The following is a 21,245-nucleotide window of genomic DNA, read 5'->3' on the forward strand; positions in this document are numbered from 1 at the left end:
TAAACATTTGCTCAATATCAGAACCCGGTTTTGTGAGAGATTATGCATTCAGAACCAGGTTATGTCATTGCTGGTGTGTTTACTTGTACCAAATCAATTTTGAGTACAGAAAGAATGCTTTTATAGACAGCATTTTGAATAGCTGTGTGGGCCCATGAAAAGTAGTCTGTCTCTTGTGACTAAAGCCAAAAAAAAACATTACCATCTGTTCCTCATGTCCTACACAAGCTACTAGTTAATAATTTAAGTGTTGGTTAGCCTCCAAATTCCATAAACACAAAAAGAGTTCCTGGATAGTCCACCAAAAGAACACAACTATGTGACTCGTATGCAAAGCATCATCACATATCATCCAAAGAGCTTCTCAGTGTTGTGTTAACTCTTCACTTTGGAGACATGTGATTTATAGTGACAGACATGTGCAGCATTAGCTTGAACCCCTCTGTCTAGTTACATGTTACAAGTTAAATACTTCAAAAATATAATCACACAATTTCCAATCAAACCCTTGGCTGGTTTCAAGTTTAAGTTTGAAGATTTCAATCAGCAGCTCTCAGATCCTCAGGCAGATCATTTGAGGGGTTTGGAGCATTATACAATTGACTTTGCTTCAGTGTGTCTTTCCAAACAAAATTTACCAATAATTCTGGATAACAAAATATATTGTTTTGTACATTACATGAACTAATTTACATAACTGGGTCATATAGTGTGGTATATAGGTTGTAAACAGCACTTTGCAAGGGGTGTTTTGTGTGTCTACTGTGCTTGGATCTGCTTGTTGACTGCGATCCAAACTTTTTTTATACTTACTATTTTCATTATAATGATGTCTTACAGTGAATAGGATCTATTTCATAGTTCAACAGATGGCATATACTGTAGCTCAACATCCACCTTGTGCGTTAAATCATTATATTCGTTTGATTACATTTCAGTAAAGTCTACATGTGTGAGGCATTGCAGACACACTCTAGAAAAGACAGGATGGTGCATGTATTTATATTTATTTAATTATGTCCTATCACCGATTGGTGCGCAGCTCCTCTCTTTCCCAGAAGCCTTTGCGGCAGCTCAACGGCGCTAGCAGCTAGGCTAACCGCTTCAATTGGTAATCTGTCAGCCTAGAGCTAGAAGCACACACACTGCTGGGCTCTACACTCTTCCGGATTACTCTCCTTTGATGGGTAACGTCAGATTTTTTTATTTTGTTCACAACGAGACAGGGTCCCCAAGGTCGTAGTCGAGTGTTGGCTGAGATTTAGACAGAAAGTGAATGGTTAGACAGGAAATATCAGCCACGTATTGTCTTAATGTTAACAAGCCGATACTTGCTATCGTCTGTGCGGATAGACATTAATCTGCCATGCAGCACGAAAGACAGCTGTGACTGCGTTTCACCTGGATTAATCATTAGATTACAGCCGTTATACCAACGTTGTCCGGCTCTCTTTGCTAGTTTGTAAACCAGTCTAACTGATGTGGATACTTAATATTAGGACAACTGAGGGCTATTGCTAGCTTGATTAGCTGCATATTCCTGATATCTAGTTAATGTTTAAGGGATTATTAAAGTTTGGCAGAGGACGTTAATGTCGCTAACGAGCCAAATGTATTAACAAGGTGCCATGTAACTGAGCCTGCACAGGATAACGTCCAAGTGCATGTATCTTAATGCTCTTAAGTTTGTAGAAACACACAGTGACTGGCAGCCAACCGAGAGCTGATCACAAGACCATGCAAGTTAAACCTTAACCTAGGTGCCTCCCATTGAGTCAATTTGATTGTATAGACAGGGAATAATGCATTTTGAGGAATGTTAGTCTCGATGCAAAAATGCTATCATGGGAGTATCTTGACATCTGTGGTGCTCTTTGCATTTTGTCACTTAAATGAAGAGCTGTAGTTATCTGTCAGGCACCCCAACTAACAAAGCCGTTACTGTTGGTATGTTTATCATGTGGCACAGATGATCTAAGAAGTATTTGTCTTCCTACTGACAGTGAAGCTATTTTTCAGTAAGTCTTAAGCACATGTACCAGGTTATTATCCCGGCTCTCTGTGGTGCTGCTATGATAGTCCCGGACTGAATAGTGAACGGATTTGCACTAAGAGGGAAACAGGAACACGTATTAGTGCTGTTCGCAAACATAGGACAATGTGCTCAGCTCGATTTTTGTTTTCCTCCTGTTTACTTTACTCTACAGATCCAGTTCTCACTCTCCCACACAGTTCTTTCAGTTGTGTTTATTGTCAATGACAGCTCCTCTCTGTATGGCTGAATACACATTTGTGAATGATCCACTAATATAACATTTTCTTAACAGCTGAAGAACAACCTTTTATGTGATTTCAACTTGCCGCTTGTGATCGAGGACAGACACACTGCCTGTGCTGCCACGGTAGATAAGCTGAAACTATCCTACTGAGAGAAGAATGACATTTGTTTCATTTTAATTCCAGGAGCTGCCCTGGGCAGAGTTGAGCCTTGATTCAAAAGCTGCTGCTCCAAGCCAAGTTGGTCTTTTCTCAGGCTATTTCGTTACACTGCCAGAGCCTAGAGGGCTAACTTTTGTGGCATTGGAGGCCAACTGAGCAAAAAAGGACTCTGGCTATACTGGAGGATTAGACTGTGCTGTGGGAGTGAAGACCGGACCAGGAAAGCAGGCCCGCAGCAAAACGCATGATGCTGCAGGCACACTAGGTTTCCTGTTTGACCCCCTTCCGTGCGGCGTTTGTTTTTTTTCCTTTTCCTTCATTCTCATCGATTTGGATGGTTGAACACAAGGGCTACTTTGAAGGAGCCCACTGGTGGCTGTGGTTTGGCCAAAGCTGACAGACTGCTTGCCAGCTATTGCTGATTTAGTACCCTTGTCCACTGCTGCCACTTGCTGTAGCCCCCTTGGTGGTCTCCAGTATGGTGAGGGGAGGCTTCATCGCAGGAGTGCAACGGAAACAGTAATACCAGTGTAGCTACTCATTTCCCATTCCTTAGCACTTTGAATAATTTCATTCAAAGACCTTTTTTTTTTGCTCCGTTAAAAAACACAGTCAAGGTCATTTTTTAATATTTAATCCCTGGAAAGAATCCTGTTCCAGAGGAGGATGAAGTTGAGGAAACAGGTGACAGTGTGTGGAGGAGCCATATTCTGTGTGGCTGTATTTTCACTGTATCTGATGTTGGATCGAGTCCAACATGACCCTGCAAGGCGACAGAATGGCGGGAACTTTCCACGGGTAAGAAAAATGGCTGTAGTGGAAGTGTTTGAAACCCCTTTGTATACTTATTAGTGTTGCCCTTCTTTTTGTTCCCATACAACATATGTTAGATAAAAGAAGGTTTCAACATAAAAATCCATTATTTGAAATTTCTTCATCCCTTAACTCAAGGCTTAAAACATATTTTTTAATATTGAAGTGGACTTCTACCATCCTGTACCCCTGAATGTATAGATATCTTCAGGACTGATTGTTATCCTACTGTTTTTAGTTACCATGGCTGAATATTGTTCCATTGCAGATCGTCCAATTTAGTGTTTAAGCTAACTCTTGCTCACTGTCCCAGAAAGGAAGAATGTGGCTTTGGTTAATGGATGTTTTATGATCTCCCACATCTGCTTGATTTATGATTGTTGTCTGTTTTTTAGAGCCAAATCTCAGTTCTGCAGAACCGGATAGAGCAGCTGGAGCAGCTTCTGGAAGAAAACCACCAAATTATCAGCCACATAAAGGACTCTGTGATGGAGCTCACAGACACAGGAGCTGTGTCTCCCAGTGGCCACCTGCCATTCAGAAGTGCCAATGGTTCCTGGGTCCTACCCTTCGACGGCCGTCCCACTTTCCTCGCTGTCAAGCCCCAGGATTGCCAATCTACTCTAGGCAGCCATGGTCAAGCAGACGTTCAGGTAAAATAGTTTTTGCCCCTACAAAAAAATCCTATCACGGCTATTAACATTTGTTTTGGTCTGTGTCTTGTGAGCAAATGATGAGTTTGTATTTCATTTTAGATGCTGGATGTGTACTCAATCCTCAAGTTTGACAACCCTGATGGTGGCGTATGGAAACAGGGCTTCGACATTACTTATGAACCTGATGAGTGGGACAATGAACCGCTGCAAGTATTTGTAGTTCCCCACTCCCACAATGATCCAGGTGAGTTGAGAAGCTATAATACATAGTGAAACTTTGTTGAAAGTTGTAAAGGTCTTTGTGTTGGTTTCAAAGTCTGTCTGATTAAATAGATTTTTAAACTCAGCCTCAAGCATGTCAGAACCACTTCTTTTCCCATCAGGTTAAATTTGTCTTGTCTGTAGACAAGCCAGCGACTGGGAGTCGTCATCTGAGTGGGAGGCCAGTGATGCAGAAATCATTCAAAATTTAATTTGTTTGTTCTCATTATTATTAGCATAATGTTGAAACGATTGACGGCTTAGTCACAAACAATGGAATTAGAAAGATATTGGCATTCAAAAGCTCTAGCTATTTATAGGTGGGATTGGCTGAGATTTTATTTTCGCATGACACATCCATTAAACTTGTTTACCAGCCTGCCACATGCTTGCTTTCTTGACAGTTATTGATATGTTGACAGGCTGCAGGAACCTGCACATTCTGTCCATCAACAATTCGAATGAGCTTCATTTGGAGCTGCATTTCATTTAACTTGGCTGCAACCTTTTTTGTAGTGTCAACAGTAGGAGAGTTTGGCAATCAGTAAGCAAATACTCAGCACTCTCTAAAGACAAGTGAAGCAGGTTTACTTTTAAGCTCATTTGACTAAATGCAAGGAAGCAATTTTAAGGGTTTAGGTGAAATGCAGGTAATCATTTCAAACAACAATGTTAAAACAGAGCAGTCAATAGTCCTGTCCCTCACTAAATATGATTACTCAAACATTTCCACTTCTGTAGCATTGATTACGATTCTGCAGAACCGTGATTTCTCTTAAATGTATTGGACTTCAATATGTAAGAAACATATTTGACAGGATATTTCTAAACTGAGGTTTTCTACCCTGTTGGACAATGAAAGTGTTCAGAACCGGTTTTTGAGTCACTTTCTCTGAAACCACTCCAAAATAGCTTTCTGAGGGGAGCTGCTCAACTTGAATAAAATATGAGTTTTATTTCTGATCTCTTGCAGCACTTTTCCCACTGCTGTGAGTTTCTTACTTGCCCTGTTTTCATGTCTTTAATATCAGCCGGCTGCACAAAGGGGTGTCGGGCTGTGGAGGTGTTTTGTTTCAAAGATAGTCAAGCTTGAAGCTGACATCCTGTTTGCCATCTGTTGTGCAAATTGCTCATATTGATCTTCTTGTCTTGTTAGGTTGGATCAAGACTTTTGACAAGTACTTCACAGACCAGACGCAGCATATTTTGAACAACGTAGTGGTGAAGCTGCCCGAGGATCCTCGAAGGAAGTTCATATGGTCTGAGATTTCATTCTTCTCTAAGTGGTGGGAGACTGCAGACGCACACAAGCAGGAGGCCATGCGCAAGTGAGTCACAGCTTAGAGAACCACTGAGCCTGTCATTTAACCACCTGACCCTTCACAATTAGTTGAGATTCCTTCAATGCTTACTTGTCTTAATTACAGTGTTTTACTCTGTGGATATTACCAGCTGGTGGAATGTAGTTGCTCCAAAAATAGTTTGTTATCTGGTTAATGGGAATCTCCTTCTTAAAGGCTGGATTATCCTCACCTCGCTTTCTTAATCCTCTCTGTCCAACAGATTGATCCTTGGAGGGCAGCTAGAGATTGTCACAGGAGGCTGGGTTATGACGGATGAAGCCAACGTTCACTACTTTGCCATGATAGACCAGCTCATTGAGGGACATCAGTGGCTGGAGAGAAATATAGGTACACAGTCAGAAATGATTCCATATCACCCGAATGTCCTCCACAACATATACAAGTAAAAATGATACCAATAATCTATTAGTTGGATAGTAAACTTGTTATCACACATGCAGCAGCCCCTCACTCAATGGGTGATAACATATGTTTTGATTCTCCCTGCAGGGCAGAATATTTTCTAAAATGTGCCTTCTCTCTGAGGTAATCCTGAACTTGCGCCCTGTCAAACATAGGTGTCACTCCTCGCAGCGGTTGGGCTGTAGACCCTTTTGGTCACAGTGCCACCATGTCCTATCTGCTGAAGAAGGCCAACCTGACCAGCATGCTCATCCAGAGGGTTCACTACTCCATCAAAAAACACTTTGCCTCCACCCGCAGCCTGGAATTCATGTGGAGGCAGGCATGGGGTGAGTGGAGCAGAGCCAGCCATGTCATCTGATTCATGTACTTATCTGTGTTAAGCTCGTTGCAGAATGAGTCATGCAGCATGCCAGTTGTTATGGCTAATAAAAGAGAAGGACGTTTTGGAAGAACGACCACTGTGTAATAGCCTCTGCCTCCCATTATCTCCTAATGAAGTTGACATCTGCTGAAGATCTTCTGTGTGTTTCTTCTTAATGGAAAATTCCTTTCCTGATTATCTGTTAGATTTAATCATTTGTGATGCTGCATTCTGTTTGGGTGAACACTGTAGGTATGAACTTAGATAACCAACAACTTAACAGGTCAATGATCACAAACTCGCCATTAATCGGAGCAATAGTGTATTTTATTCTGGAGTTTTGAGGCTACTGTCAAAACAAAATAAAAGTTAATCTCTCTCAAGCTAATTGATTTCACCTTTACTGCTTCCACAGACACCGGATCAAAAACAGATATGTTTTGCCACATGATGCCGTTCTACAGCTACGACGTGCCTCACACCTGTGGGCCCGACCCGAAGATCTGCTGCCAGTTCGATTTCAAGAGGTTACCAGGTGGTCGGATAAACTGCCCCTGGAAAGTGCCCCCAAAACCAGTGGTGGAGGCCAATGTGGCAGAGAGGTGAGACATTATTTCAATAGTTTGAACACGCAAAGGCAAACTTTTACATGAATTCGGTTACACATTGATAGTGGCCTAGATCAGTCTAGGACATAAGAATCTCCATTATTGCAATACATACAACATACAAAATACTACAAGTCAAGCTATGATGTCTTCAAACTTACATTTCTTACTTTTTAGCATAGTATTGGAAATTGGCTACACACACACACACACACACACACACACACACACACACACACACACACACACACAATGCACACATTGGTCTCGGCTGTTGCGACTCTCTCAATGTTATTTGTACTTGTCCCTTTCAAATAAACTCTCCCTGAACTTGCGCCAATGGAAACAATCAGAGGAGGTGGATGAACGGTGGGACAGACATGGCCTGCAGATAGTCTTTCCAGAACTTTCCAGAGGACACATTTTAGTAGCTAATGAAAAACATCCCCAGGGTTAATTTGATCCTCCTCTTTCCAAGGTCATAGTGATTTCCCTACAAAATTGGCAAATGCAAAGTAGGACAGTTTGGATGCCAAGAGGTGTGTCCCCTCAGTCTTTCCTTTATTTCCAACAATCTCTTTCTCTCCATTTTCCTCAATCAGGGCAAACCTGCTCCTGGATCAGTACCGTAAGAAGTCCAAACTCTACCGCAGCAAGGTGCTTCTGATCCCTCTGGGAGATGACTTCCGCTACGACAAGGCGCTGGAGTGGGATCAGCAGTTCAACAACTACCAGAAGCTGTTTGACTACATGAATTCTCACCCGGAGCTGCACGTCCAAGTGAGAAAACGTTTAGTCAACCATTGGATACAGCGATGCCAAATATATATATATAGTGGGGCAAAAAAGTATTTAGTCAGCCACCACTTGTGCAAGTTCTCCCATTTAAAAAGATGAGAGAGGCCTGTAATTTTTATCATAGGTATACCTCAACTATGAGAGACAGAATGAGGAAAAAAAATCCAGGAAATCACATTGTAGGATTTTTAAAGAATTAATTGGTAAATTCCTCGGTAAAATAAGTATTTGGTCACCTACAAATAAGCAAGATTTCTGGCTCTCACAGACCTGTAACTTCTTCTTTAAGAGGCTCCTCTGTCCTCCACTCGTTACCTGTATTATTGGCACCTTTTTGAACTCGTTATCAGTATAAAAGACACCTGTCCACAACCTCAAACAGTCATACTCCAAACTCCACTATGGCCAAGACCAAAGAGCTGTCAAAGGAGACCAGAGACAAAATTGTAGACCTGCACCAGGCTGGGAAAACTGAATCTGCAATAGGTAAGCAGCTTGGTGTGAAGAAATCAACTGTGGGAGCAATTATTAGAAAATGGAAGACATACAAGACCACTGCTAATCTCCCTCGATCTGGGGCTCCACGCAAGATCTCACCCCGTGGGGTCAAAATGATCACAAGAACGGTGAGCAAAAATCCCAGAACCACACGGGGGGACCTAGTGAATGACCTGCAGAGAGCTGGGACCAAAGTAACAGAGGCTACCATCAGTAACACACTACGCCGCCAGGGACTTAAATCCTGCAGTTCCAGACGTGTCCCCCTGCTTAAGCCAGTACATGTCCAGGCCCGTCTGAAGTTTGCTAGAGGGCATTTGGATGATCCAGAAGAGGATTGGGAGAATGTCATATGGTCAGATGAAACCAAAATAGAACTTTTTGGTAAAAACTCAACTCGTCGTGTTTGGAGGAGAAAGAATGCAGTGTTGCATCCAAAGAACACCATACCTACTGTGAAGCATGGGGGTGGAAACATCATGCTTTGGGGCTGTTTTTCTGCAAAGGGACCAGGACGACTGATCCGTGTAAAGGAAAGAATGAATGTGGCCATGTATCGTGAGATTTAGAGTGAAAACCTCCTTCCATCAGCAAGGGCACTGAAGATGAAGCGTGGCTGGGTCTTTCAGCATGACAATGATCCCAAACACACCGCCAGGGCAACGAAGGAGTGGCTTCGTAAGAAGCATTTCAAGGTCCTGGAGTGGCCTAGCCAGTCTCCAGATCTCAACCCCATAGAAAATCTTTGGAGGGAGTTGAAAGTCCGTGTTGCCCAGCGACAGCCCCAAAACATCACTGCTTTAGAGGAGATCTGCATGGAGGAATGGGCCAAAATACCAGCAACAGTGTGTGAAAACCTTGTGAAGACTTACAGAAAACGTTTGACCTCTGTCATTGCCAAGAAAGGGTATATAACAAAGTATTGAGATGAACTTTTGTTATTGACCAAATACTTATTTTCCACAATCAGTTTGAAAATAAATTCTTTAAAAATCAGACAATGTGATTTCCTGGATTTTTTCTCATTCTGTCTCTCATAGTTGAGGTATACCTATGATAAAAATATCAGGCCTCTCTCATCTTTTTAAATGGGAGAACTTGCACAATTGGTGGCTGACTAAATACTTTTTTGCCCCACTGTATATTATATGTGCTTGTTTTTCATTGTTTTTGTGCTTTTCAGCATGTGGTGTGTCGGGTATTTGGCTGCACAACCTTTTGTGATAATGAATCATGCAGTGTTATTTTAACTTGCTGACAGAACAAAGAATATGTCACAATGCGATGTTGGCGCATTATAATGAGAAATGTTCTTCCCCCCCACACACACACACAGCTGTGTTTGAGTGAATTATGTTTTTAACAATGCGTCATCTGTCTGTCTGCTCCTCCAGGCTCAGTTCGGCACGCTCACTGACTACTTCTCCGCTGTATACAAAGCAAACGGAGTGGCCCAAGGGTCCAGACCCCCAGACTTCCCAGTGCTCAGTGGAGATTTCTTCGCCTATGCAGACCGAGAGGACCACTACTGGACCGGCTATTTCACCTCTCGGCCCTTTTACAAGAGCCTGGACCGCATATTAGAGTCACATCTCAGGTGAGGCAGATATGACACCTAAAACCTGCGGCACATTATTGATGCTGTAGCTGTTTATGTCAGGGAGTTCTACAGCAGGCACTTCGTTTATTATTTGCATTGCAAATAAGATGTAGGTGTTACGTCTGGAGTTAGGAGCGTTCCTCCAACATCCTGTGTACAAAGGGAAATCAACCAATAAACCTGGTATCACTCCGAGATGGAAAGACAATTCATTTTATACATAACACTTAATCATATCTGAATCTAGTCGATATTATTTACATTGTTTTAGTCCTTCTGTATGTTTTTCACATGTGTAATTTAATTTAAAGATCAGAAAAATAGACCTTTTTATTTGTTTTATTCCATTGGTTTAATTTGATTTATGTTTAATTCTCATCTACTACTGTTTCTCTCTACTGTGAGCAGTCAAAAAGTAACAGCAAAAAAAAGAATTTGCCTAGGGGTTACACAAACAAACAAACAAACAAACAAACAACTGTATCCACAAAAAGAAACTCTCTTAAAATACACTTCAAATACATTTCAGGGAACATAGCAAACAAGGCAGTTTAATCCTACTTCAACTAAACTCAAAGGACACTTTTTCATAGACTCGGCAGTCAACAAAACCTAACCATTTGAACACACCTTTAGCTAACAGAGCTACTAAATGTCTCCCCGATGCTAACTGTTTGTCCACTTTCTTCAGGGGGGCAGAGGTCCTCTACAGCCTGGCAGTTGCGAGCGCTCGACATGCGGGCATGGAAGGGCGCTACCCGGTCTCAGATTACGCTCTGCTCGTTGATGCGAGGCAGAGTATCGGCCTGTTTCAACATCACGACGCCATCACTGGCACTGCAAAAGAGAACGTCGTCGTTGACTACGGCACCAGGTAAAGAGGTTTAAAAAAACAAATGACGAATTGGTTAATATAAACTCCTTGGAATGCATTTATTTATTTTTATTTAACGTATTTAGTATTATATGTCTTTTCTATTTATTTGTTTTAGCGTTGCTGTCATGTTCGGTTTTTTGTTGTCTGTATGTTTTTTCAATATGGAAAATTGATAAAGACAACGGTAAACAAAAAGGAATTTATATGAAATAAAATAGGCCTCCTCTTTTTTAATCCTGTGTCTTTGTGGCTGTTTTAGACATCCTGTTCAATGCTCTGAAGCAGAGGAACACTGTGCTGTGACTGCTGCAGTCAGCCATTGATTGTTTCTCCTCCTCCCCAGATTACTGCGTTCCCTCATCGGTCTGAAGAGAGTAATCATCAATGCCGCTCATTTCCTGGTGATGAAAAACAAAGACTTTTATCGCTTTTACCAGACTGAGCCCTTCCTTGAGACGGTAAGAGCAAACATTGAAGGTCCCTTCTTTCACTGTATAAAACCCAGTCTGAATACTCCTGCAGGGGACGGAATAAGCAGATTCTCAGTGTGTTTCCTTTGTTACATGCTTCATTTTGTAGGATGACAGGCGTGCTACTCAAGACTCTCTGCCTCAGCGCACTTTAATCGAGCTGGACCCAGCAGGCCCTAGGTATTATCTGCATCCCCCTGGCAAATTTCATATCCTTCGCCTCCTACACCAGACACTGCTTGCCCTTACTGCGTTTCTGATTGCTTTTCTCCTCCTCTCCACCAGGTACCTGATACTGTTCAACCCCATCGAGCAGGAGCGTCTGTGCGTGGTCACTGTGTTGGTCAACACGGTCAGGGTGCGGGTGCTTACCGAGGACGGACAGACCCTTCCTGTGCAGCTGAGCGCTCAGTGGAGCTCTGCTAGTCAAATGAGTGCAGAGGTGTTTGAGGTAAGAGAATAGGTCCATTAGGCAGTATGTGCACAGCAGGGATGGAAATTAGCACCACGCCAAATGCGGGTGGATTTGTATGCTGGCGGGTATATTGTGTCACTTTACCAGCCACTGTGGGGTAATACTTTTCAGTCATATCCGATCGAATTCGCCTATCATACATGGGTCATACGCATGACCACTGCGCTTTCCACAACCATACAGTCAGATCCGGTCAAATGATGTGCTTCTGATTGGGCCGAAGCGGCGTGAGAATGACACTCCGACTCCTTATCCACAATTATTACTCTGCGCTTAAATCAAAGCAGGCTAATCAAAGTGGAACTATTTGTTGTGGAGAGATAAAGAATGTTGCAGGACGGCTACCTAAACCTGCGGCCATCACAGGACAGCTGCTAGTTTAAACCAAAAATGTGGCGTTACATCACCGGGGTGAAACGACTTGCTGAGGAGAGTGTACAGGAGGTGGGGGGGGGATAGTAGACCTACCACCGAAAAAAAGGCTAAGCGTTTTTTTAATGAGAGATGGCGAACAATACATCGCGACAGGCTGGTGTACGAGGAAACGAGCCAGACCATGTACTGCTCAGCCTGTCATCAGTACGCATCGGACGCTCACAGGTCAAACAACTTCATCGTGGGGACAAAAAAACCTGAAATTGGAAGCCGTGAAGGACCACGAGTCATCTAAATGTCATGTTCACGTCCTGAAAATAGCTAGTTATGTAACATTTGGAACTGGGACATTGAGGTTGACAGAATTGTTCTGTACTGTTGTGTGGACTCAGGGTTTAACATGCTGAACTGTGGTGACTTCTCTAAAAGTTTGCTCGCTGATGTTTTGGAGATCATCCTTTTCTATGAAGCATCTTGGATCTTGGATAGTTTGATGCACTGTCTATGCCTATGGTTTGTATTTGTAATGGTTGCAAGTGGCTTGTGCTTGTGTTGTCTGTGACTGAAAGTGTTAACCTTTTCCTGAGAAAATAGGTACATTTATGAAGTTTAATGGCACAATGTTTCCCAGAATAAACATTACTTAACATGGCAGATACTTGTGTATGGTTTATCATATCATATGCAGTAAGACTGTAACATTTGCAACTCAGTTCCTTGGTAGCACCTACTTATTGTATAATCAATTCTGATGAAAAACTAGTTGGTAGACCTACTGATTAGAAAAACAATAATATACCCTATTATATTGTAAACATTAACGCATATATATATTACTCATAAAAAGTGGCTGGTAAAAAAGTTGAGTGGCTGGTACATTTTAGAATCCACCAGCCACAGTGGCCGGTGAGCAACAAAGTTAATTTCCATCTCTGGTGCACAGACCTCCACCATTGTTTAAACTGGGTCTGTTATTGTTATAGGCTCAGATCCGAAGAAAAAAAAAGACACTGAACGCCGCATGTGTACAGATTAAGTTGTTAGCATCTGAGCTGCATTGTGGGTTATTTAGGCACCAGGTATTGACCATGAAGAACTCATGGATCAAATCAGTTATAGGAGAACAATGCTAAATCAATACTCTCTGATGTATGTCTAGTGAAGATAATGAATTAAATGACCTCAATTAGTGTGTGTGTGTGTGTGTGTGTGTGTGTGTGTGTGTGTGTGTGTGTGTGTGTGTGTGTGTGTGTGTGTGTGTGTGTGTGTGTGTGTGTGTGTGTGTGTGTGTGTGTGTGTGTGTGTGTGTGTGTGTGTGTGTGTGTGTGTGTGTGTGTGTGTGTGTGTGTGTGTGTGTGTGTGTGTGTGTGTGTGTGTGTGTGTGTGTGTGTGTGTAAATTGTAAGCTCCTTTACACAGAAGCATAATTCGCAAAAACAGTTTATATGTAACTTAATGCAGAAACGCAACTAAAGGTATTGAAATCAGAATATCATTTTGGACAAAAAGGCCTCAGACTAATATGTGTAATATTAACCTCCTTCTTTTAATCTACCTGCAGGCTAGCATAAATGTTCTCCTCCAGTTCTCTAAACTAAAACTGATTCAGCTCGTACTATAATTGAATCTGCACTAGTAAAAAAAACATCCCATTTGCTTCAGCCACTTTTTTTCCGATTAATTTATTGTGCCCATTTAACATTCTGTCCTCCCACACAAAGCAGTGAATTTAAATGTAGCAGAGGCCTACAAACTGTCTCATTAACACCACCTCTCACCACAGTTTAATTACAGCACACTGTTACTAATGTCTCATTTCTTTTAACTTTTATTGAAAGGCTTGTGGTCCTCTCACAAGGAAATGGAGCTGGCACTGTAAAACACAGCCTTCGTTTTGTTTTAAAATGTAATTGTGTTTGAATGCTTTATTTTCCTCCCCCCCCCCCATCGAGGCTACGTTCATGGTCCGTCTTCCGGCGTTTGGCCTGGCCGTGTTTCACCTTTACGACTCTGCGGACTCGCCCCTGACGCTGCGCTCCGACACGCTGCTAAGGCTGTCGGGTCGCGGCGCCACTGCTCGAGCCTTGGACCCGCTCCCTGTCCGCTCTCAGCAGTCCGACCCGCAGACCTTCTACATCAGCAGCCAGGCTCTCACTCTGGGCTTCTCTGGAACCACAGGCCTGCTGGAGGTTTGTGTTTCATCGACTCCTGCAATCGGATGACATTGTGTCTGAATCAAAGATTTGCTCAGCTGTTATTTTATATATTTTTTACAAGATAAAAAGAGCTTCATTTCCCAATGAACCCTGGTGTTTGATCAAAGCGAACATGAAGTGTCTTGTTGCGACTCAAACATCTTTTCATCTCTTTTCTTATTCAGTTTTTTTTTTATGTACTCTCTTACTATTCATGTTTCTATTTTATCTGCAGAGTATCAAGCGAAAGGATGATCCTCAGGAAATCAAGGTTCAGATTCAGTTCATGGTCTATGGCACCCGTCCCTCTAAAGACAAAAGTGGTGCTTACCTCTTCCTGCCTGATGGGAAAGCAAAGGTACTCTCTTGATAGTTGCACCTCAGACATTTACTTGTCTCTCCGAAGGCTTTGATAGAGTGTTTTGTGTCATGCTGGAGTGCTCGGGGCAGGAAGGCTGCTTCATCTTTTCTTGATTCACTTCTGTTGCCGCCTCCTCCTATTTTTAGCACAAATGTTAGTCATGATTCCACTTTTTTCCCCACTCACTTCTTTTAGCCCTACAACCAGAAAGAGCCCCCTGTGGTGCGTGTGGTGGAGGGCCCTCTCTTCTCCGAGGTGGTGGCACACTACCAGCACTTTCAGCAGACCATTCGCATACACAATGTGCCAGGTAATAATTAGACTTACTGCACATGGAATCACTTAAAATGGCTTTTGCAAAAGCTTTCTTTGTGAAATTCACCAGATGGTACAGTGCAACAAGGGCTAATATTTTGGACAAAACAAATGTATAATTCAATGATGATCGTTATTTCCCATAAGCAGCCAAATGCAAAATACTATCTGTAATTCACATTTATCCTGCATTTGTAGATTACATTGTTTCGTTCCCTTCTTTCTGCGCCTGATTTATGGTTTTGTACCTTCAGGGGTGGATGGGCTGTCTATAGAAATCACCACCGCCGTGGACATCCGTGATCAGACCAATAAGGAGCTGGCAATGCGCCTGGTTACTGACATCCAGAGTGGAGACGTCTTCTACACAGACCTCAATGGCTTCCAGGTCTGTCCCGCCCTTTGTATCTCAAACCGGACCAGAAAAAGGAAAGATTGTTGTCGTTTTAGACCCTGCATGCTTTGGAGAGACTAAAGATGATACTTACTCCTGATTAATCTTTACATGGGACAGTCAGTTGCAATAGTGCAAAAGAGGGGAGAAATGTTTTTTGTAATTCTGTTAAAAGCAGAAAGATGCTGTCAGTCGGAGGTGTCCGGGGTTAGTTGATTATTTTCTTGTTGGTTGTCACTTTACCACTGCTTTCGCCTGATTGGCTGCTATGATGTGGTCCAATTTGAACCAGAACCATATTTTATGGTATGGGGTTAACAGGGGGATTTTTCACAAAGCTAGGTTTTTGTATAAATGTATGTACCATGATCCCTCTTTGCAGGGAAGTATTGGAGTAGTCCTAAGGAATGGAGGGCTATATCTCACATGTCCTGTAACGTTTTTTCCATATCCATGTTTTATAGAATCAAAACACTTTTAACAAACACAGAATGGTGGTTAATTGACTTTCTTGAAGCTTGGTACAGTGCCTATTTCTCTTTCAAGTTTGACTCGACTTGACTTGATAGTTTTTTCTTCTGTTATGGATCTCTTGTTGCAGATGCAGCCTCGCCGTCACCTCATGAAGCTTCCCCTGCAGGCCAACTTTTACCCCATGCCGAGCCAGGCGTACATCCAGGACAGCAACAACCGCCTCTCGCTGCACACGGCTCAGTCCCTGGGTGTCACCAGTCTGGAGAGCGGTCCGTACCTCGATACATTTTATTTAATGTTTTGGTATTTTTCTTCATTTCATTTTGAGTGGGAGTCATCTCTGAAATGCACTCAATTTTTCTCCGTTAACTGTCTGTAGCTCTGTGTGGGATCGTATTGAAGCACTCTCTCCCTCTTGCCCTTCGAGAGGTTCATACTCCCATATCAATGTACCGAGCTAATCCCTTTATCATCGTTATGAGAATAATGCAGGCGTTTTTGTATATGACGGATAACTCAAAGTGTTTGTCTCCATCGACTGATGTCTCAGAAGTTCAATACGCAGGCTGCTGTATTAGTGTAATAGATGTGCTCCTCGCTCCTCCTCCTCCTCCTCCTACCCCCCTCAGGCCAGCTTGAAGTGATTATGGACCGGCGGCTGATGCAGGATGATAATCGCGGGCTGGGTCAGGGCCTGAAGGATAACAAGAAAACCACCAACCGCTTCCGACTGCTGCTGGAGAGGAGATCCATCGGCAACACGGTCAGTAAGACCCCAGCCACGGCCATCCTATAATCCCATGCACCCGACTCTCCTCAAGCTCAGTGCAAAGCTGTCATATATGTCTCACACACTTCATCTATGTTCATTAACACCTGTGTCCATGTCATTTGTCAGTGCTCATTACCCCCCCCCCCCCCATCTGTCTTTTTGTAACCATCTTCTGTCTCACTTTATTTTCCTTTTTGTTTTTCCACTCCATTACCTTCAGCATGAAGGCCTCTTTGCAAAACTCTCCTCTTTGTTTCATTCTTATCTCTCCAAAATCTTGAGCGACGGAGTTCAAAAGGTAATTTTGCCTAGGCAACCAAAAGGATGCTTGTTAGCCCACGTGTTAGTCTTTGCCGTAGCTCCAGCTCCTATTTTTTCTCTTCTCCACCACATAGTCATAGCCAAACCGGGCTATATTTATGATACGGAATTGAAGGTAACAAGTGACATAATTGAATACAAAGTAAATGAATACAGATTGGCAGAGAATAGAAAGCATGGATTCCAGTTTAATCATCCAGCTCTCTGGAAATACTGCTGATACATCAAACATCATGTTAGAAACACTTTAATGCTCTTAGAGCACAGTGCCACAGCTGTCATTGATTAGTAATGTGTCTGTCTGGAGTATAATTAGATATATATATATAGATATATAGTAAAGGCTTCAAAACATCTCTAGAAGTGAGTCATTGACGTAATAGTAGTTACGCCACCATTTGCCGTGTCTTTAATCTGTCTCCGCCCTCCTCCAGATGATGGACAGTGCCACAACCAGCTTCCCGTCCATCCTCAGTCACATGACCAACTCCTTCCTGAACCACGAGGTCTTGGCGCTGCCCGTCCTGCCTAAAAGACGCGGCGTCCCTCCCCTGGAAACCTACGCCCCTTTCAAGTCCATCCTGCCCTGCGACTTCCACTTGGTGAACCTGCGCAGCATCCACAGCCAGGTGAGCACACGTAGCACAAACTGAAGTTGGTTTTACTCTTTTGCTTGTGTTGGCTTTTTAATTGACACGTGTCTCCTGTGTGAGCAGAAGGACCCCCACTCGCCGTCTGCGTACACAGCTTTGATTCTTCACCGGCTGGCGCTGGACTGCGGACTGGAGGCTCAGAACCTGGGCTTCAACTGCACCACCACCCAAGGACAGGTCAGGGGAGGAACACACACACACACACACACACACACACACACACACACACACACACACACACACACACACACACACACACACACACACACACACACACACATATGATGCATCATTACTGGTTAAAGTAACAAACCATAAATAAAGTAGTTGGTTAGACTAACCTCTCAAATTAAAGATCTGCTTATATATTAAAGCATCAATAATATTTATAATTCACAAAATGTTACATTATATGAGCCATTTTTCAAATGAGTACTTTTACGGTTAATACTTGCTGTTAATGATGTTCATGTCTTTGTATTTTTACTCAAGGTAAACTTTATATGCAGATTGTTTACATCTGATTGAACATGCGCATGTTATTGCTGCTTTCACAAGTATAAATGATCTGAAATATGGCTCCACCATTGGATTTGTTTTCTACCTGCCAAACTAAACTTGAAATGTTCTCATTTCCATATTTTCTATCAGCCTAGTGTTATGCTGCTGTTATGTTGTTGTTTGTTTATACCCTCTTTCTGAGTGTAACTTGTTTTGAGTGTTTGTGTACAGACTGTGAAAGCAAATCTGAATCCATTTGCATTCTCAATTTTGCATCCCAGCTTTTGTTTTGTTTTTAACTAACACCCTCTTCCCTCGTGCCCTCCCCTCTCTCTGCAGCTGAGCATATCGGGACTGTTCAAGAACCTGGAACTGCAGCTGCTGCAGCCCATGTCCCTGACCCTGATGCACTCCAGCACGCCTCTAACCAACGACTCCTCCATCAGCCTGGACCCCATGGAGATCTCCGCCTTCAAGCTCAAACTCCGCTAGGAGCCATCCAGAATTATAAAAAAAAAAAAACAGAACCTCCAGACTTCTTGGCCCCATGCTGGCCACACACTAGCAGCAGAGGGGGTCTCTCTGTTTGTAAAGCAGAACCACAAACACTTAAGCCTGGAGAGGAAAGATCCACTGTAACAGGACGGACTGCACAGCAGGGGGCAGGCGATAGCTGTCACTGTGGACATCTCCGAGTGCAGCAGAACCCGGGTGAACTTGCAGCTGTTCCAAAAAACAAGACGGACTGCCAGGATCGCTCCTCAGATACGACCGGGGGTTCGTCTGTCTCTGTAATGGAAACGTATTTGGTTCTGCTTTGTAAGAACTCTTGTCTTTTTATATCTTTGCTCCATCCTGGACTGAACTACTGAATGTAAATATCCCAAATGACGGGGTTGGGGTGGGGGGTCTGGGACTCATGCCACATCAGAGTGCAATTTTACAAAGCTTTATTTGGTGTATGGGTTGTTTAGTTTTTGTATGCAATGAAGAAGACACATCACGGCGATTTGTTTTTGTACTTGTCAGTGAATTTTTTTTGTTTTCGACAGACTCGAATGCAGCAAAGAGAATGTGCGGTCTCCTCTCAGCTCGTGGGGAGACCTGAGCTGCGACTCTTTAAGTATGTCTGAGTCTGAGAGACATAACGGCGGTCACTACGTGATAAAAATGAGGTCATTAATCATATCAGATGACTGTTCTCCTTCTGTTTGCTGGTATTGTGTGTAGATAGTCGGGAGACTTTCTTTCCTTCACTTCTTTTTCCCTTTCCGAGCTTCCTCTTTGTTGATCAGAAAACATGTCCATCATTCCTGTACCACTGTCGAGGGGGGCTGTTGTGTACCATAGATGCATTAGAGGACGGCAGATATATCAGTATGTGTGTGTGTATATGTAGAGTTTGTCTATATGAATATTTGAAGGTTTATTTTTTTCGGGGTGTATTGAGGTCACAGTGCACACTATCAGGGACCATTCATAGTACTGTTGGGACTCATGTGTCAATCTGGGTGTCTGGGAAAGCTTCCTGGTGAAGATTTAGAACAGAAATTAAAGGGTTAGTTCATCCAAATTGCAGTGTTTTCTGGCTATGCAGAACAATTAGAAATCTGAGTTTAAAGACTGCACTTAAAGATTTAAAAAACTAATTTGAATCTATAAAATCTCAAATTGTGAAGAATGCTTCAGGTTATGTCTTAATCACTTGTTTTGTACACACAGCAATCCAAAACCCAGAGATATTAAAATGTTTTCAGACATTTTCAACTGAAAAATAGCGTCGTTATTGGAGAAGCCATTGCATATTTTTGTATAAGACAGTAAAGTTTTAATTTCTTGTTTACTAACTTCAACAAACTTTTGCTATAAAGATGATTATGTAGCTCATAAGCTGTAGTGTGCAAGTAAGACACAGCAATAAGGTGTGAACAGTCTGTAGAGGTGGAGCAAACACGTTGCATCCTTTTTAAGATGTAGTTCTGTAACTGAGCGTTATGAGTCAAATTAATTCACCTCAATTGGTGTCCTTAAACTACAAAAACCCAAACTGTCTGCATGTCAAGATACCACTAAGTGATTAATGACTGTAAACATTTTGTATTTTTGTAATGTGGGTGTACTGACCCTTTAAAAAGACGAGTCTTATCTAACCAGACACAGGGATCCTCAACACAGAGAACATATTTTTTTCTTCAAACGAGCTGCAGCTCCACACAGTGCTTCTTATCCCGGGGCTCTCAGCCTTTTTCTGGTGCGCATCTAACTCCACAGCGGCTGTGGAGGATGTTGTCATCCGTGTCCAAAGCTGCGTCCGGACATCCCAAAGCCCACCTGTTTCCCACTTTGTACTACGCCACCGTCTCTCTCTCGCCCCACTGAGTTCCATCACAAGTTTTCGTCTTCATTTTCCACAGGAGGTCTGCAGCTTTGTTGCTCTCTGGCCTGATGTCTGCTCTCTCAATACATTCAGCTCTCTGTCTGCACCGTAGCCTCCCTCTCCCCCTCCAGCTGCTGCGTCTTCAGAAAAGACTTCAATGCATCCTCAATTGCACTTTCTCCCGTGTTTGACCTCGTCACAACCTTTTCTCCTGCGTCTCTGTATATATGTATTTTTTCAGAATGTGATCTGTTTGTTCAGAGGTAATATATGAAGGCATGGTCTCTTCTGTAATTGCTTTTTCATGATGGATCAAAAGCGCAGTAGAAAAGAGGAGATGGGGATTGAATAAAGATCAAAATACAAAATGAAAGGAAAAAACGTTTCTCTTTATCTGAAAGTAATTAGATTTGTTTCAGTCTTTCTGATGCACTGGTGAATGTGTATTTTCATGCTGTTTTTCAGATCCAAAGATTAAATCTCAATCAGTAGGGGGCAGCATTGAGTCAGTACAGTCTGTGCTTACAGATGAGTCTAGTCAGATAAATATTAGTGATTTCTCTCAGGCTGTCCAGTGTTTACTTATCGTGTCAACCTGAAAGAAGAGCTGAGAAGCTTTAAAATCACATGTAGTCACCTGAAGCAAGTGTCCAGCAATGTGTACACCTCTGGGACAAAGGCATCAGTGACAGTGTTGAACACGAGAAGAACTCTAAAAGTCATGTTTCTTTGTTCAAGCTTCATAAAAATGGATCAGGGACACAGGCAGAAAGTATGGCGTCAAAAATGCCTGAGGCCTGAGACTGATCACTGGAGGAGGAAGGAAGCAGCTGTGTGTGTAGGGGTGTGTGTGTATGTGTTAGAGATGCCTGTGGAGGCACCC

General features: G+C 42.7%; 1 protein-coding gene across 2 annotated transcripts; it reads left to right on the forward strand.

The window, feature by feature from the left end:
* The first annotated feature begins 1,073 nt into the window (after positions 1-1,073).
* On the forward strand, positions 1,074-19,760 carry man2a2 (mannosidase, alpha, class 2A, member 2). Of its 2 annotated transcripts, XM_063902971.1 has the most exons (24): positions 1,074-1,187; positions 2,464-3,237; positions 3,648-3,905; positions 4,008-4,152; positions 5,326-5,497; positions 5,733-5,860; positions 6,091-6,264; positions 6,715-6,901; positions 7,510-7,687; positions 9,598-9,800; positions 10,495-10,677; positions 11,024-11,138; positions 11,260-11,330; positions 11,436-11,601; positions 13,952-14,188; positions 14,430-14,552; positions 14,751-14,865; positions 15,125-15,258; positions 15,866-16,007; positions 16,368-16,501; positions 16,731-16,808; positions 17,266-17,460; positions 17,548-17,661; positions 18,325-19,760. In XM_063902971.1, exons 2-24 carry the CDS (start codon positions 3,106-3,108, stop codon positions 18,475-18,477), a joined length of 3,537 nt encoding a protein of 1,178 aa, XP_063759041.1. In that variant the 5' UTR covers positions 1,074-1,187; positions 2,464-3,105; the 3' UTR covers positions 18,478-19,760. The 2 variants fall into 2 exon arrangements, with proteins under 2 accessions (XP_063759041.1, XP_063759049.1); XM_063902979.1 differs by lacking the exon at positions 16,731-16,808.
* Positions 19,761-21,245: the final 1,485 nt, after the last annotated feature.

This window comes from Eleginops maclovinus, chromosome 2, assembly GCF_036324505.1.
Source record: "Eleginops maclovinus isolate JMC-PN-2008 ecotype Puerto Natales chromosome 2, JC_Emac_rtc_rv5, whole genome shotgun sequence".
Taxonomy (NCBI): Eukaryota; Metazoa; Chordata; class Actinopteri; order Perciformes; family Eleginopidae; genus Eleginops; species Eleginops maclovinus.